The 19,115-nt window shown below is 40.5% G+C and overlaps 1 protein-coding gene across 5 annotated transcripts in view; it reads left to right on the forward strand.

Moving 5' to 3' along the window:
- Nucleotides 1-19,115, forward strand: part of LOC106592858 (small G protein signaling modulator 3) — a 46,601-nt gene that overhangs the window by 3,864 nt on the left and 23,622 nt on the right. For 4 of the 5 annotated variants that reach the window (XM_045715474.2, XM_045715477.2, XM_045715476.2 and 1 more), the window contains exons 2-4: nucleotides 17,361-17,453; nucleotides 17,831-17,916; nucleotides 18,214-18,277. In XM_045715474.2, the coding sequence (XP_045571430.2) occupies nucleotides 17,447-17,453; nucleotides 17,831-17,916; nucleotides 18,214-18,277 (157 nt within the window). In that variant the 5' untranslated portion in view covers nucleotides 17,361-17,446. Of the gene's footprint in view, nucleotides 1-17,130; nucleotides 17,303-17,360; nucleotides 17,454-17,830; nucleotides 17,917-18,213; nucleotides 18,278-19,115 lie in introns of those variants that run through there. The other variant, XM_045715475.2, reaches the window with a different exon arrangement.

Consider the following 19,115-nt stretch of genomic DNA (forward strand, 5'->3'; position numbering starts at 1 on the left):
TCCCAGAGCCGACTAGGTGAAAAAAAAATCTCTCTGTATCCTTGAGCTTGGCACTTAACCTTAATTGCTCCTGTAAGTTGCTCTGGATAAGAGCATCTGATAAATGACGTGAATGTCAAATTTACCTGCCATTTTAATAATAATAAATTCAAAAATAATGTTTTGTATAGCACCTTTCAATACAAGCAACAGTGCTTCACAGTATAAAACAACATAAAATATAAGTACTAACAAAGAGCGGAGGAAGGAGAAAGAAACAAGGTGGATAATTAAAATCACGCATTAAACAAATTGTTATAAAAATGTGTCTTCAGCAGGGATTTAAAGAGGCACTGAATCTGCAAGCCAGATCTCCTGCTCTGGTGACTGAGGGCTCACACACACACGGCACTCCCAGCCCACACAGCAGGATCTTCATTGTGTAAAGTGTAGGTAAACACAGGATAGCCTCGCCTTAAAATCTGTCCAGCCATCTCTCTTTATCTTGCTTTCTTCCAGAATTGTCTTTAAGAATGTAGAAAAGGGATACATTTGCGCTATAAATGTGTAATACCAATCCAACAAATGACTGTGTAGCCTACTTGTTGCCCTGTACCCCCCGAAACAGGAAACACACAAGGACTAGTCTAGGACTGCTCTGGCTATCCTCCAAACCACCAATTGATTTCTCAAGTCCCAAATATCCTCTTCATATACTGATACTCCCTGTCTGGATGAATGACTGCTTTGTTGCCATGGTGGTTGGCCTGATATGCTTAGCTGGCTGGTTATAGCTATTATGCTAATGTAGTCTATGTTTATGAGGAGGTGGTAGTGGGGCTGTTTACTGTGAATGAATGGTCTCTAGGAAGTTGTCTCAGAAGAGCGAGCCTCCTGCTGTTTAATGTTTTCAAGGCGGTCGTGTTGTTGTCGCAACGTTTGTTTTCCGACAGTGTCTGTTTCCATGAAGCTGCCGTCGGTTACCATGGTATAGTTGCCGGGAGTGATTGTCACAGTTCAGGAAGCTAAACAGGTTTGTAAAAGGTCTCCTGGTGTCATAAAATGTGTCTGGTAAACTTAAATGTGTGACTTGTCCCCACATCACTTCCGGCCAACAAGTCTCTAACTGTCGCTGATTACAACTTCAATAGGCTAAGTACTGTTAGTTACCATGAACACTGTGTTACTAGGGCCCAGGGGCGCTGTAATGTGTTTTTGTCATAGTGATTAGAGAACATGACTTGTTGGCTCAGAGGAATGGCAAACAAACATAATCTATGCTACACAGCTCATAAGACTTGAGTGAGTTTTCCTCCCAACCCAAGATTAAAAGTCGACACCGTCTCCGGGGGAAACGGTCTCCATGGGTAACCAGCTAGGTGTTCTTTTGGCCTGTGATGAGGTAACTGCGTTTGTCTGTAAGCTCTATCTTGACTCGCTGTGATATGAGTCTGGGTATGAACTGAGTTGTGTGTTATCGAGTGGGGATTTTCTACTGACTGTCACGGCTGCAGAAGGGTCACTCACTCATATGATTTTAGGTTTCATTATTCATTCACCAGATAGGCTAACGCCTGTTGATTTGTCCTTGCAAACGCACGTAGAAATATACACAAGCATGGGTCATTCTCACACAACTGAAATTTGACTCAAAAAATGATTATTTTTCATGACATTTCCTCTTGGATCACTGAGATATTATTAGGATACATTTTTTTTATCAGATATGCATTTTACCACAATTTCCACAACTACCAATGCAAAAATGTTCATTATTGCAACAGTTTTCAAAGTCCCCAAAAGTTGTAAGCAAATCAATTTTTAATATTTTGTAACATTGCTCCCCTAATGACAAGGCCCGAGTTAAACATCACAATGAAAATAAAAATATTACAAATTTAACTTTTTTGTAATTTCTCATTACAGTAACACATTTTTTTTTAAAGGTTTTTGTCATAATCACTTATGTATACGAGGTATGAGTTGTATTTATGCACATATATCTGGATGGAGATTAAGACAAAATTGCTTAAAGTATACATTTTATTTTTCCTAATCTCCTCAATATCGGTGCATTACGGTAATGATGCGCAGGTTACGGAGATGAGACTACATGTTTCGGTAATGAGTAGTGAATAGTTTAACTGTATTGATTTCTATCAGATATTCTGTAACTCAACAAATCATCAAAGTGTCATTTGTTAATCCCAAATTACTTGTATAATACTAAAATCACTGATCGTAATGCAATTTACTAAAATACCCTTTATTTCAGAGTAAGTATAAGTACTGTAATTGTATGCCTGTATTTTTCAAAAGCGGACTTAAAAGTAACAAAGTGACGTTACAGGTAGAGGTCGACCGATTAATCGGAATGGCCGATTTTAATTGGGGCCGATTTCGAGTTTTCATAACAATCGGAAATCGGTATTTTTGGACACTGATTTGGCAGATTTTATTTAAAAAAAATTTAACACCTTTTATTTAACTAGGCAAGTCACTTAAGAACACATTCTTATTTTCAATGACGGCCTAGGAACGGTGGGTTAACTGCCTTGTTCAGGGGCAGAACGACAGATTTTTACCTTGTCAGCTCAGGGATTCAATCTTGCAACCTTATGGTTAACTGGTCCAACGCTCTAACCACCTGCTTTACGTTGCACTCCACGAGGAGCCTGCCTGTTACACGAATGCAGTAAGAAGCCAAGGTAAGTTGCTAGCTAGCATTAAACGTATCTTATAAAAACAATCAATCAATCTTAATCACTAGTTACACATGGTTGATGATATTACTAGTTTATCTAGCCTGTCCTGCGTTGCATATAATTGCTTAGGTACACGTTGCTCCAACGTGTACCTAACCATAAACATCAATGCCTTTCTTAAAATCAATACACAAGTATATATTTTTAAACCTGCATATTTAGTTAATATTGCCTGCTAACATGAATTTCTTTTAACTAGGGAAAATGTGTCACTTCTCTTGCAACAGAGTCAGGGTATATGCAGCAGTTTGGGCCGCCACTTTAGTATTGCCAGTGTAACAGTATAGCTTCCGTCCCTCTCCTTGCTCCTACCTGGGCTCGAACCAGGAACACATCGACAACAGCCACCCTCGAAGCAGCGTTACCCATGCAGAGCAAGGGGAACAACTACTCCAAGTCTCAGAGCGAGTGACGTTTGAAATGCTATTAGCGTGCACCCCGCTAACTAGCTAGCTCTTTAACATCAGTTACACCTGCCTAATCTTGGGAGTTGATAGGCTTGAAGTCATAAACAGTGTAATGCTTGAAGCATTGCGAAGAGCTGCTGGCAAACGCAGGAAAGTGCTGTTTGAATGAATGCTTACGAGCAAGCTGCTGCCTACCACCGCTCAGTCAGACTGCTCTATCAAATCAGACTTAATTATAATATAATAACACACAGAAATACGAGCCATAGGTCATTAATATGGTCAAATCCGGAAACAAAACGTTTATTCTTTCAGTGAAATACGGAACCGTTCCGTATTGTATCTAACGGGTGGCATCCATAAGTCTAAATATTGCTGTTACATTGCACAACCTTCAATGTTATGTCATAATTACGTAAAATTCTGGCAAATTAGTTCGCAACGAGCCAGGAGGCCAAAATTGTTGCATATACCCTGACTCTCCGTGCAATGAACGCAAGAGAAGTGACACAATTTTCCTAGTTTAATATTGCCTGCTAACATTAATTTATTTTAACTAAATATGCAGGTTTAAAAAAAATATACTTCTGTGTATTGATTTTAAGAAAGGCATTAATGTTTATGGTTAGGTACATTCTTGCAACGATTGTGCTTTTTTCGCAAATGCGCTTTTGTTAAAGCATTCCCATTTATAAGATACATTTAATGCTAGCTAGCACCATACCTTGGCTCCTTGCTGCACTCGCATAACAGGTAGTCAGCCTGCTACGCAGTCTCCTCGTGGAGTGCAATGTAATCGGCCATAATCGGTATCCAAAAATGCAGATTACAGATTGTTATGAAAACCTGAAATCGGCCCGAATTAACCGGCCATTCCGATTAATCGGTCGACCGCTAACCCAGACACAATTGTCTAAATTGATGGGTCACGTGAAAGAAATGCTTTATCCACCCCCAGCCACATATAGGTAAGTGGATGGGTCACTATTGTCTAGACATGTACAGTTTAACCTCTATGGGCTACTCAACAGCCAGTGTAATCCCGTGGCGCGTTATTCAAATTCCTCAAATGCAAAAACTTCAATTTTTCAAACATATGACTATTTTACACCATTTTAAAGACAAGACTCTCGTTAATCTAACCACACTGTGCGATTTCAAAAAGGCTTTACAACGAAAGCAAAACATTAGATTATGTCAGCAGAGTACCCAGCCAGAAAAATCAGACACCCATTTTTCAAGCCAGCATATAATGTCACCAAAACCCAGAAGACAGCTAAATGCAGCACTCACCTTTGATGATCTTCATCAGATGACAACCCTAGGACATTGAACAAAACATGCATGTATTGTATAACAATCAAGTTCATATTTATATCAAAAACCAGCTTTTTACATTAGCATGTGACGTTCAGAACTAGCATACCCCCCGCAAACTTCCGGGTAATTCGCTAACATTTTACTAAATTACTCACGATAAACGTTCACAAAAAGCATAACAATTATTGTAAGAATTATAGATACAGACCTCCTCTATGCACTCGATATGTCCGATTTTAAAATAGCTTTTTGGTGAAAGCACATTTTGCAATATTCTAAGTACATAGCCCAGGCATCACGGGCTCGCTATTTAGACACCCGGCAAGTTTAGCACTCACCATAATCATATTTACTATTATAAAAGTTTGATTACCTTTTGTTGTCTTTGTCAGAATGCACACCCAGGACTGCTACTTCAATAACAAATGTTGGTTTGGTCCAAAATAATCCATCGTTATATCCGAATAGCGGCGTTTTGTTCGTGCGTTCCAGACACTATCCGAAATAGTAAAGAAGTGTCGCGCGCATGGCGCAATTCGTGACAATAAAATTCTAAATATTCCATTACCGTACTTCGAAGCATGTCAACCGCTGTTTAAAATCAATTTTTACGCCATTTTTCTCGTAGAAAAGCGATAATATTCCGACAGGGAATCTCCTTTTCGGCAAACAGAGGAAAAAATCCCAAAGGCGGGGGCGGTCGGGTCACGCGCATAAGCCCAGTGTCCCTTGATCGGCCACTTGAGAAAGGCGATAATGTGTTTCAGCCTGGGGCTGGAATGACGACATTCTGTTTTTTCCCGGGCTCTGAGCGCCTATGGACGACGTGGGATGTGTCACGTTAGAGCAGAGATCCTTAGTAAATGATAGAGATGGAAAAGAAGTTCAAGAAATGGTCAGACAGGCCACTTCCTGTAAAGGAATCTCTCAGGTTTTGACCTGCCATTTGAGTTCTGTTATACTCACAGACACCATTCAAACAGTTTTAGAAAATTTAGGGTGTTTTCTATCCATATGTAATAAGTATATGCATATTCTAGTTACTGGGTAGGAGTGGTAACCAGATTAAATCGGGTATGTTTTTTTATCCAGCCGTGTCAATACTGCCCCCTAGCCCTAACAAGTTAAAGACAAGACTCTCGTTAATCTAACCACACTGTGCGATTTCAAAAAGGCTTTACAACGAAAGCAAAACATTAGATTATGTCAGCAGAGTACCCAGCCAGAAATAATCAGACACCCATTTTTCAAGCTAGCATATAATGTCACATAAACCCAAACCACAGCTAAATGTAGCACTAACCTTTGATGATCTTAATCAGATGACAACCCTAGGACATTATGTTATACAATACATGCATGTTTTGTTCAATCAAGTTCATATTTATATTAAAAACCAGCTTTTTACATTAGCATGTGACTAGCATTCCCACCGAACACTGCTGGTGAATTTACTAAATTACTCACGATAAACGTTCACAAAAAGCATAACAATTATTTTAAGAATTATAGATACAGAACTCCTCTATGCACTCGATATGTCCGATTTTAAAATAGCTTTTCGGTGAAAGCACATTTTGCAATATTCTCAGTAGATAGCCCGGCATCACAGGGCTAGCTATTTAGACACCCAGCAAGTTTAGCACTCATCAGTCAGATTTACTATAAGAAAAATGTTATTACCTTTGCTGTCTTCGTCAGAATGCACTCCCAGGACTTCTACTTCAATATCAAATGTTGGTTTGGTTCAAAATAATCCATAGTTATATCCAAACAGCGGCGTTTTGTTCGTGCGTTCAAGACACTATCCGAAAGGGTAAATAAGGGTGACGAGCATGGCGCAATTCGTGACAAAAAAATTCTAAATACTCCATTACCGTACTTCGAAGCATGTCAACCGCTGTTTAAAATCTATTTTATGCCATTTTTCTCATAAAGCGATAATATTCCGACCGGGAGTCGTTGTTTTCGTTCAAAGACTGAAAATGTAAACATGGAGTCGTCTCGTGCACGCACGCACGCACCAGTCTCATTGTTCTCAGATCGACCACTTACCAAATGCGCTACTGTTTTTCAGCCATGGCCTGCAAAGTCATCATTCAACGTTTTGGCGCCTTCTGAGAGCCTATGGGAGCGTTAGAAAATGTCACGTTACAGCAGAGATCCCCTGTTTTGGATAGAGATGACAAAGAAGGCCAAGAAATGGTCAGAGAGGGCGCTTCCTGTTTGGAATCTTCTCAGGTTTTGGCCTGCCATATGAGTTCTGTTATACTCACAGACACCATTCAAACAGTTTTAGAAACTTTGGAGTGTTTTCTATCCAAAGCTAATAATTATATGCATATTCTAGTTTCTGGGCAGGAGTAATAATCAGATTAAATCGGGTACGTTTTTTATCCGGCCGTGAAAATACTGCCCCCTATCCATAACAAGTTAAGAATGTGTAATGTCAGAATAATAGTAGAGATTTATTTCAGCATTTTTTTATTTATTTTTTATCACATTCCCAGTGGGTCAGAAGTTTACATACACTTAATTAGTATTTGGTAGCATTGCCTTTAAATTGTTTAACTTGGGTCAAACATTTTGGGTAGCCTTCCACAAACTTCCCACAATAAGTTGGGTGAATTTTGGCCCATTCCTCCTGACAGAGCTTGTGTAACTGAGTCAAGTTTGTAGGCCTCCTTGCTCGCACATGCTTTTTCAGTTCAGCCCACACATTTTCTATGGGATTGAGGTCAGGGCTTTGTGATGTCCACTCCAATACCTTGACTTTGTTGTCCTTAAGCCATTTTGCCACAACTTTGTAACTATGCTTGGGGTCATTGTCCATTTGGAAGACCCATTTGCGACCATGCTTTAACTTCCTGACTGATATCTTGAGATGTTGCTTCAATATATCCACATAATTTTCCATCCTCATGAAGCCATCTATTTTGTGAAGTGCACCACTCCCTCCTGCAGCAAAGCACCCCACAACATGATGCTGCCACCCCCGTGCTTCATGGTTGGGATGGTTTTCTTCGGCTTGCAAGCCGCCCCCTTTTTCCTCCAATGATAATGACCATCGTTATGTCCAAACAGTTCTATTTTTGTTTCATCAGACCAGAGGACATTTCTCCGAAAAGTATGATCTTTGTCCCCATGTGCAGTTGCAAACCATTGTCTGGCTTTTTTATGGCGGTTTTAGAGCAGTGGCTTCTTCCTTGCTGAGCAGCCTTTCAGGTTATGTCGATATAGGACTCGTTTTACTGTGGATATATATATATATATATATATATATATATATATATATATATATATATATATATATATATATATATATATATACTTTTGTACCTGTTTCCTCCAGCTTCTTCACAAGGTCCTTTGCTGTTGTTCTGGGATTGATTTGCACTTTTCGCACCAAAATACATTTCTAGGAGACAGAACGTGTCTCCTTCCTGAGCGGTATGACGGCTGCGTGGTCCCATGGTGTTTATACTTGCGTACTATTGTTTGTCCAAATGAACGTGGTACCTTCAGGCATTTGGAAATTGCTCCCAAGGATGAACCAGAGTTGTGGAGGTCTACAATGTTTTTTCTGAGGTCTTGGCTGATTTCTTTTGATTTTCCCATGATATCAAGCAAAGAGGCAATGAGTTTGAAGGTAGGCCTTGAAATACATCCACAGGTTCACCTCCAATAGGCTAAATGACATCATTTGAGTCAATCAGAAGCTTCTAAAGCCGTAACATAATTTTCTGAAATTTTCAAAGCTGTTTTAAAGGCACATTCAACTTAGTGTATGTAAACTTCTGACCCACTGGAATTGTAATACAGTGAAATAATCTGTCTGTAAATAATTGTTGGGAAAATGACGTCATGCACAAAGTAGATGTCCTAACCAACTTGGCAAAGCTATAGTTTGTTAACAAGAAATTTGTGGAGTGGTTGAAAAACGACTTTTAATGACTCAAACCTTAGTGTATGTAAACTTCCGATTTCAACTGTACATATGTAATCACCCCCAGAGACACCTGGCTAACATGATGGGACATCAAATCATCTGGCGAGTCCTTTGTTTAGACATCTTGCTAGCTAAACAATAAACCTTCATAATCCTAACTCGTACTACTAACAATACAAACAAATTATCATAGCTGAAGTATGAATCTGTAGGTACCTAAAGCTAACTAACATTTAGCTGTAACTAAGCTCTACCTCGCCCTCCATTTGCAAATCTGACCATAATTCTATCATCCTGATGCTTGCTTGCTTACAAGCAAAAATTAAAGCAGGAAGCACCTGCTATAAAAGTGGTCAGATGAAACAGATGCTAAACTACAGGACTGTTTTGCTAGCACAGACTGGAATATGTTCCGGGATTCTGCCGATGGCATTGAGGAGTACACCACATCAGTCACTGGCTTCATCAATAAGTGCATCGACAACGTCGTCCCCACAGTGACTGTACGTACATACACAAACCAGAAGCCATGGATTACAGGCAACATTCGCACTGAGCTAAAGTGTAGAGCTAATGCTTTCAAGGAGTGGGACACTAACCCGGAAGCTTATAAGAAATCCTGCTATGGCCTCCGACAAACCATCAAACAGGCAAGGCGGCAATACAGGACTAAGATTGAATCGTACTTCACTGGCTCCGATGCTCGTCGGATGTGGCACGGCTTGCAAACTATTACAGACCACAAAGGGAAGCACAGCTGAGAGCCCAGTGACACAAGCCTACCAGACGAGCTAAATAACTTCTATGCTAGCTTCGAGGCAAGTAACACTGAAACATGCATGAGAGCATCTGTAGAGTCTGTAATACCAACATGTTTCAAGCAGACCACCATAGTCCCTGTGCCCAAGAACACTAAGGTAACATGCCTAAATGACTACCGACCCCTAGCACTCACGTCTGTAGCCATGAAGTGCTTTGAAAGGTTGGTCATGGCTCACATCAACACTGTTATCCCAGAAACCCTAGACCCACTCCAATTTGCAAACCTCACCAACAGATCCACAGATGATGCAATCTCTATTGCACTCCACACTGCCCTTTCACACCTGGACAAAAGGAACACCTATGTGAGAATGCTGTTCATTGACTACAGCTCAGCGTTCAACACCATAGTGCCCTCAAAGCTCATCACTAAGCTAAGGACCCTGGGACTAAACGCCTCCCTTTGCAACTGGATCCTGGACTTCCTGACGGGCTGCCCCCACGTGGTAAGGGTAGGTAACAACACATCCGCTACGCTGGTCCTTAACACGGGGGCCCCTCGGGTACGTGCTCAGGCCCTTTCTGTACTCCCTGTTCACTCATGACTGCAGGGCCAGGCATGACTCCAACACCATCATTAAGTTTGCCGATGACACAACAGTGGTAGGCCTGATAACCGAGAACGATGAGACAGCCTATAGGGAGGAGGTCAGAGACCTGACTGTGTGGTGCAAGGACAACAACCTCTCCCGCAATGTGACCAAGACACAAGAGATTGTGGTCTACAGGAAAAGGAGGACAGAGCACGACCCCGTTCTCATCGACAGGGCTGTAGTGGAGTAGGTTGAGCGCTTCAAGTGCCTTGGCATCCACATCACCAACAAACATGGCCCAAGCACACCAAGACAGTCGTGAATAGGGCACGACAAAACCTATTCCCCCTTAGGAGACTGAAACGTTTTGTCATGGATCCTCAAAAGGTTTTACAGCTGCACCATCAAGAGCGTGCTGGCTGGTTGCATCACTGCTTGGTTTGTCAACTGTTTGGTCTCCAACCGCAAGGCACTAAAGATGGTAATGAGTAAGGCCCAGTACATCACCGGGCCCAAGCTTCCTGCCATCCAGGACCTCTATACCAGGCGGTGTCAGAAGAAGGCCCTAAAAATTGTCAATGACTCCAGCCACCCTAGTCATAGACTGTTCTCTCTGCTACTACACGGCAAGCGGTACCGGAGCGCCAAGTCTAGGTCCAAGAGACTTCTAAACAGCTTCTACCCCCAAGCCATAAGACCCCTGAACATCTTATCAAATGGCTACCCAGTCTATTTGCGTTACACCCCCCCCCCCCCTTAAACTCTGCTGCTACTCTGTTATTATCTATGCGTAGTCACTACCTACATGTACTGATTACCTCGACACCGGTGCCCCCGCACATTGACTCTGTACCGGTGCCCCCTGTATATAGCCCCGCTATTGTTATTAACTGCTGCTCTTTTTAATTATTTGTTATTCTTAACTCTTTTTTTTTTTTTTAGGTATTTTCTTAACTGCATTGATTAAGGGCTTGTAAGTAAGCATTTCACTAAGGTCTACACCTATTGTATTCGGCATACTCATGCAAGGGTTTTTCTTTTTGTTTTACTATTTTATACATTGTAGAATAATAGTGAAGACAATCTATGGAATCATGTAGTAACCAACAAAGTGTTAAACAAATCAAAATATATTCGAGATTCTTGAAAGTAGCCACTCTTTGCCTTGCTTGAATCCCTTGTACCCAACAAAATCTAAGGTTAGACATTTCTAATGTATACAGCCCTAATTTTCAATTCAAAAAGTGAAGATAAAATGAAATATTTATCTCGTGCAGTTTTGGGCCTTTTATTACATTTTTGTATGTGAGGTAAAAAATATTTGATAAAATGTGAAAAGTCTGGAGTGGGCATAATGGGTATCAAATGTACCCTTTAAGCCCATGGGTGTTCCAAATAAGGCCACCTCTTAAATAATTAATTTCCGAATGTTAAGAAATGTCATTATGTCATGTGCATTATAATCATCTCCCCCATTTCTATTCATCATGAAATTAGCATTCATAACAGGAAGTTAGGTGTCTAATTGTAACCACAGAGATCAATTTGGTCCCAAGCTTTTGTTCTTGCCAACCAGTACACACCTGATTCAACTAATCATAGACTTCAATCAAGACTTGATTTAGTTGAATCAGGTGTGTTACTGCTTGGTTAGACTAAAACCCTGCCCCCGCACCGACCCTCTGTGGACAAGACTCCATGCACAAAGACCATAACTCATTAAAAAAAAGTTGCGTTATCTGAAAGCTGGTTCACATTACTCATAAAATATTTGGAAACCAGTTGTCTGGGATATGAATATACTACAATATTATGCAAAGTTAGAATTGATTATGTTGAACAATATTTATAACCATTTACATTCTGTTTAGAGGGGAGGGGGGTTGTGATAATGTACCCTTTAAGCCCACCTGAGATAAATGTCAAATTTACAAGAATTGCATTTATGTATAACAATGCAAGGTTCATTTAACAGTGAAACAAAATGCGTAAAAATAGCTGTGAGATCTATTCTGCGCTACCAAGCAAAAAGGCAGTAACTGCTCATAGCTTGGAGCTGAGAAATATAGCTTTTTCTTGACTTTTTTATTTTTAACTTTCCAGCTAAGTTAATTGTAGGGAGATCATTGGAGATGTACTGTAGTGATCTGTTGTCTTACTATGAGTAAAATGTTTTATTCATTTTGACCCTGACCTCTGTGACCTTTGATCCTTAAACATCAGTTACTGCCTTCTTCCTTGGCATGATAAGTTAGAAATTGTAGGGTAATACAAAAGCAAAGAGCCGTATCTGCCATTTTCATGTGTTAGTTTACTATGCTTCTCATTTTATTACTGACAGTGTAACAGAGTTGAAACTGCATCCTTTGTGTGTCTTCCACTAAGATACCAGTTGCATTTACATGGAGATGTAGGTTCTGCATCAGTGACGTTACATACTGTGTATTTCAAGTAGCCTATGTCTTGTTATAAGAATAAATGTGAAAAGCAGCACTGCAATTGTTAGAATTACATTAAATGACTACCTGTCTTGTAATGATGTATTGGATCATGATAGAAGTATGATGTAGGGTAATACTAATTATTAAAAAAATGCCATGAGATTGCAAATTTAAAACAATGAATTAATGATACTTACAATTAAGAAATAACTTTAAGAATAAATGTTCATTGTCAAGTCCATCTGTTAATTTCATACCTGCTCCCTCCAAAAAAAGGCTCTTACATTTGCATCTTTATTTACTATTCTAATATTAAGTTCATAAGAATAGCACTCTTAATAGCTCTAATGCTTATTTAGATTGCATGGATGGACATTGACAGGAGTAACACTTAGTATTGATGTGGTTGTACAGTTGATTCCCAGAAATACTATAATCATCTAGGCCACAGGGATTGGTGGTAGTCATTTTGGCAAAACTGTTTTTTTTCTTGCACTCATGTAATGATGACACTGAAGAAGACACGTTGAGCACACATTTGGCATGCAAAGGTTGTTGTACTAATTACCAACAAAAGTGACAGATACAATTTGGGATTTTAACTTTCCTGACCAGGACAGTCACTCAATACTGGAATATTAAAGAACCATAAACTCTGGACATGCGTGTTAGATATATTATTAATGAGGTAGCAATTGTTCGTGTGTGCTCAACCGGAAAATGAGCGTGCTTGGCTTTTGACTAGAGGTCGACAGATTTAATTGGGGCCGATTTCAAGTTTTCATAACAATCGGTAATCTGCATTTTTGGACGCCGATTACATTGCATTCCACGAGGAAACTGCGTGGCAGGCTGACCACCTTTTTACGCGAGTGCAGCAAGGAGCCAAGGTAAGTTGCTAGCTAGCATTAAATGTATCTTATAAACTATTAATCTTCACATAATCACTAGTTAACAACACATGGTTGATATTACTAGGTTAACTAGCTTGTCCTTGCATATAATCAATGTGGTGCCTGTTAATTTATCATCGAATCACAGCCTACTTTGCCAAACGGGGGATGATTTAACAAAAGCGCATTTGCGAAAAAAGCACAATCGTTGCACGAATGTACCTAACCATAAACATCAATGCCTTTCTTAAAATCGATACACAGAAGTATATTTTTTTAAACTAAATATGCAGGTTTAAAAGAAATTCATGTTAGCAGGCAATATTAACTAGGGAAATTGTGTCACTTCTCTTGCGTTCATTGCACACAGAGTCAGGGTATATGCAACAGTTTGGGCCTCCTGGCTCGTTGCGAACTAATTTGCCAGAATTTTACATAATTATGACATAACATTGAAGGTTGTGAAATGCAACAGCAATATTTAGACTTAGGGTTGCCACCCATTCACTGAAAGAATAAACGTTTTGTTTTTGAAATGATAGTTTCTGGATTTGACTATATTAATGTCCAACGGCTTGTATTTCTGTGTTTATTATATTATAATTAAGTCTATGATTTGATAGAGCAGTCTGACTGACCGGTCGGTGGTAGGCGGCAGCAGGCTCGTAAGCATTCATTCAAACTTTACTACGTTTGCCAGCAGCACTTAGCAATGCTTGCTTCACAGAGCTGTTTATGACTTCAAGCCCATCTACTCCTGAGATTAGGCTGGCAATACTAAAGTACCTATTAGAACATCTAATAGTCAAAGGTATATGAACTACAAATGGTATAGAGAGAAATAGTCGACGCGTCATAATAACTACAACCTTAAACTTCTTCATTGGGAATATTGAACCACCAGCTTTCATATGGTCTGTGCAAGGAACTTAAACGTTAGCTTTTCTACATGGCACATATTGCACTTTTACTTGCTTCTCCAACACTGTTTTTGCATTATTTAAACCAAATTGAGCATGTTTATTTATTTGAGACTAAATAGATTTTATTTCTGTATTATATTAAGTTAAAATAAGTGTTAATTCAGTATTGTTGTAATTGTCATTATTTTATATATAATATATAAATTGGACGATTAAAAAAAAAAAAATCTATCGGCTTTTTTGGTCCTCCAATAATTGGTATCGGCGTTGAAAAATCAATTGGTCGACCTCTACTTTTGACAATTCAGTATTTTTATGTCAGAATATAGAATATATTTTATCTGGGTTTCAAAGTAACTTTTTGCAGTTACTGTTAACGTGACCCCCTTTTTCTCCAAAACAATACAATAAAGGCAGGATACTTTCCCACTTGATTAACCATGTATTTCATGTAGCAAAAATGGCATTAACAAATTTTCCACCAAATGAGAAGTTACTGCCTTTTTGCTTGGTAGGGCGGTATCCTTAGCCGTGTCCTCAGAGCATGCGCAGACCAGCTGGCTGGTGTGTTTACGGACATATTCAATCAATCCCTATCCCAGTCTGCTGTCCCCACATGCTTGAAGATGGCCACCATTGTTCCTGTTCCTAAGAAAGCTAAGGTAACTGAACTAAATGACTATCGCCCCATTGCACTCACTGCTGTCATCATGAAGTGCTTTGAGAGACTAGTCAAGGAACATATCACCTCCACCCTACCTGATACCCTAGACCCACTCCAATTTGCTTACTGCCCCAATAGGTCCACTGACGCTGCAATCGCCATCACACTGCTCTATCCTATCTGGACAAGAGGAATACCTATGTAAGAATGATGTTCATTGACGACAGCTCAGCATTTAACACCATAGATCCCTCCAAACTCGTCATTAAGCTCGAGACCCTGTGTCTTGATCGCGCCCTGTGCAACTGGGTCCTGGACTTTCTGACGGGCCGCCCCCAGGTGGTGAGGGTAGGAAACATCTCCACCCCGCTGATCCTCAACACTGGGGCCCCACAAGGGTGCGTTCTCAGCCCTCTCCTGTACTCCCTGTTCACCCATGACTGCGTGGCCATGCACGCTTCCAACTCAATCAAGTTTGCAGACGACACTACAGTGGTAGTCTTGATTACCAACAACGACAAGACGGCCTACAGGGAGGAGGTGAGTGCCCTCAGAGGGTGGTGTCCGGAAAATTACATAACCTCTCACTTAATGTCAACAAAACAAAGGAGATTGTGGACTTCAGGAAACTACAGAGGGAGCACCCCCCCCCCAATCCACATCAACAGGACAGTAATGGAGGTGGTGGAAAGTAAAAAGAAGTGCGCAACAGTGCCTCTTCAACCTCAGGAGGCTGATGAAATTTGGCCTGTCATCTAAAACCCTCACAAACTTTTACAGATGCACAATTGAGAGCATCCTGTCGGACTGTATCACCACTTGGTACGGCAACTGCACCGCCCTCAACCGCAAGGTTCTCCAGAGGGTGGTGCGCTCTGCACAAAGAATCACCAGGGGCAAACAACCTTCCCTCCAGGACACCTACACCACCTGATGTCACAGGAAGGCCAAAAAGATCATCAAGGACAACAACCACCCGAGCCACTGCCTATTCACCCTGCTATCATCCAGAAGACGAGGTCAGTACAGGTGCATCAAAGCTGGGATCGAGAGACAGAAGCTGTTTTTCAATCTCAAGGCCATCAGACTGTTAAACAGCCATCACTAACATAGAGAGGCTGCTGCCAACAGACAGACTCAAATCTTTGGCCACTTTTAATACATTTACTTAATAATGGTATCACTAGTCACTTTAAATGACGCCACTTCAATAATGTTTACATATCCTACATTACTCATCTCATATGTATATACTGTATTCTATACCATCTACTGCATCTTGCCTATGCCGCACGGCCATCGCTCATCCATATATTTATATGTACATATTCTTATTCATCCCTTCACATTTGTGTGTGTATAAGGTAGTTATTGTGAATTTGTTAGATTACTTGTTAGATATTACTACATTGTCTGAACTAGAAGCACAAGCATTTCGCTACACTTGCATTAACATCTGCTAACGTGTATGTGACCAATAAAATGTGATTTGATTATATTGTTGTGGTTCACCGAGTTCTGTTGCTACAGTATTGACTGTGACATGGTGCAACTGCTAGCATGAAAAACCTATTTTCAATTGGCAATAAATAGCATACTACGTGTATTAATTACTATCATGTGCATATATCAACACATTAATCTCCTATTTTTACATTAAGTATGATCACATCTGAGGTAGTACTAAAAAATCAGGAATGTTATTATCAGAGTCACCAAGTTTTTTTTTTTGCAGCTTTGAAATTGGCCACTAGTAGGAACTGTCCATAACTTAATAATAAAACATCTCATTGACTTAGAATAACTGGTTGAACCATTAAATTGCAGAACATTTTTCTTTTTCTTCTTTGAATCCAAAGATGGAAGTGGGCTTAATGGGTACACTTACATTAACTGCTGTTCATTCAAATACACTGAGTTCAAATGCTACTCCCTGAGGAGCTAGGCATGTCATGGGTTTACTTTCAAGACAGTAATACTCTTATAGTGTTTGTGAGAGAAGTCAAGGAATGGCAATATTTACAGTATGTAGAACAGCAGCCATGGTCACGCTGCCATGATTATTGCATGAGAACAGTTGGTGCTTCAGGGAGTTTTATCCCTCTTTCTTCCTCCTTCACACCCCCGCAGTTTTATTTTTCTCCCACTTGCGCTCTCTCTCCCTCTCTCCCTCTCTTGCTCTGATTATCTATTCTTCCTCATCTCTCGCTTCAATCTCTCTTTCCTCATCCTCCCTCTCTTGTTCTATCAGTTTTGATCCTGGCTGCATGGTGCAAGAATAGGTCATGTGAGTCTCTTCTTTTTTGTTTGTTTTCTATAAGGAAGAGGTGTGTTTATGAGAGCGAGGCTGTTGCTCCAGTATTTCTACTGCTTCACATGGAGAAGGGTTAAGCTCTTATTGTGTGCTCTGTCTAGTGTCTGTTCATGTGTTTGAACTGACCCCTCCTTACTAGGGGAGGGAAAGACTGATTACGAAAGAATGTACTAATGCTGGCTACCTTGCTACATGGAATTGAAGACCAAACTGAACATGCAAGAGCTCTAATGCCACTCTTGGATTCAAAAAGGAGTTCACTAAAGGGGGACTAATCTTTGGGACATTTAGTGTGAGTGAGTTACTGGGTCAGATGGGTAATTTGTCTGTTTTGTGTTTTCTCCTTCCAGAGTCGGTGCTAGTATCTGATCTCCCTCTTTTCACAGAGTGGTTGTCTACACCAACACACACCGTATTCATTCTGCTCTCCTCCAGCATGTCAGGTAAGGGCTCCCATCCCTCTTCCCCTCTTCCCTCCCTCAATCCCTCTGTCCTCTCCCTTTTCTTTCCCTTACGCTTCCCCTTTCTGATAGTGCTTTTGATTATCCTTCTGCCAGTTTCTCCTCTCACCCCCCTCCCCACTCATTTTCCATTCCGTCTTTCTCTCAAACTTCTCTGTCAGGGTTTGATTATCCCCGTCAGTCTATTCTCATTCAGTCCCCTGTCATCCCACCTCGCCCCTTTCCCTTCATGTTTCCTCTCTTATCCTTCTATTTTCTGTCACTCACATTATTTGACTCTCTCCATCAGTTTCTCCTCACAGTACCTCATTTACCTCTATCTCCCTCTTCTCTCATTCCTTCCCCCCTCTGTGTTCCAGGTGGTTACACTCCGGCCCCTGGGGGCCCCTTCTCAGCCCTGACCTCCAGTATGTGGCCCCAGGACATCCTGGCCAAGTACTATCAGGTAAGGACTGACCTGACAGAACCGATATCTTGGTATTGCTAGGTTAACACTGTGGAGAGGGAGCCTCTAGCTTAGTACTGTGGTTGTCTAGGCTATTTCTGGATTTATTGAATGTGAACGTTTTTACCACACCTGCCCATATTCATATTTTTTGCCATTCATTCTTGTAGCGCCTTGTTTGCACACATTGACCTATAAAGGTACTGCTTAACCCTTAGTGTTTGCTGTGATTTATCTCGTGCTTTAATATAATATGTCATGGAACTCGTTGTATGCTCTTATTGTCTCCGTTTACAGAAGGACCCAACAGAGGAGGCAGAACTGCAGTATGATGAGTTTGGCTTCAGGCTGGACAGTGACGGTAAAAACACTCATATTAGTTACCCACTTAGTTGTTTTTATTTATCCTGTACTTCATTCAAATGCATTTCTCGCTAAGCTAATATTAGACCTGAGGAGAAAATAACGTCAGAGAATATCTGTTAAAGGAGCCCCCCTGAGGAAGTTGCCGCCATTATTTCAATGTAATTTCCTGTCCTAGATAGGACATGCACATTTCGGTTCCACATCCAAAGAATAACGAAGGCTACTTAAAAACTCAGCAAAAAAAGAAACATCCTCTCACTGTCAACTGTGTTTATTTTCAGCAAACTTAACATGTGTAAATATTTGTATGAACCTAACAAGGTTCAACAACTGAGACATAAACTGAACAAGTTCCAGAGACTTGTGACAAATAGAAATTAAATAATGTGTCCCTGAACAAAGGGGGGTCAAAATCAAAAATAACAGTCAGTCTCAGGCGTGGCCACCAGCTGCATTAACCTCTCTAGGCTAGGCGGGACGAATTCGTCCCACCTACGTAACAGCCACTGCCAGCCTGTGGCGCGATTTTCAAAACCTTAAAAATCCTATTACTTCAATTTCTCAAACATATGACTATTTTACAGCCATTTAAAGATAAGACTCTCGTTAATCTAACCACACTGTCCGATTTCAAAAAGGCTTTACAACGAAAGCAAAACATTAGATTATGTCAGCAGAGTACCAAGCCAGAAATAATCAGACACCCATTTTTCAAGCCAGCATATAATGTCACCAAAACCCAGAAGACAGCTAAATGCAGCACTCACCTTTGATGATCTTCATCAGATGACAACCCTAGGACATTATGTTATACAATACATGCATGTTTTGTT

Source organism: Salmo salar, chromosome 03 (genome assembly GCF_965601325.2).
Source record: "Salmo salar chromosome 03, fSalSal1, whole genome shotgun sequence".
Lineage (NCBI taxonomy): Eukaryota > Metazoa > Chordata > Actinopteri > Salmoniformes > Salmonidae > Salmo > Salmo salar.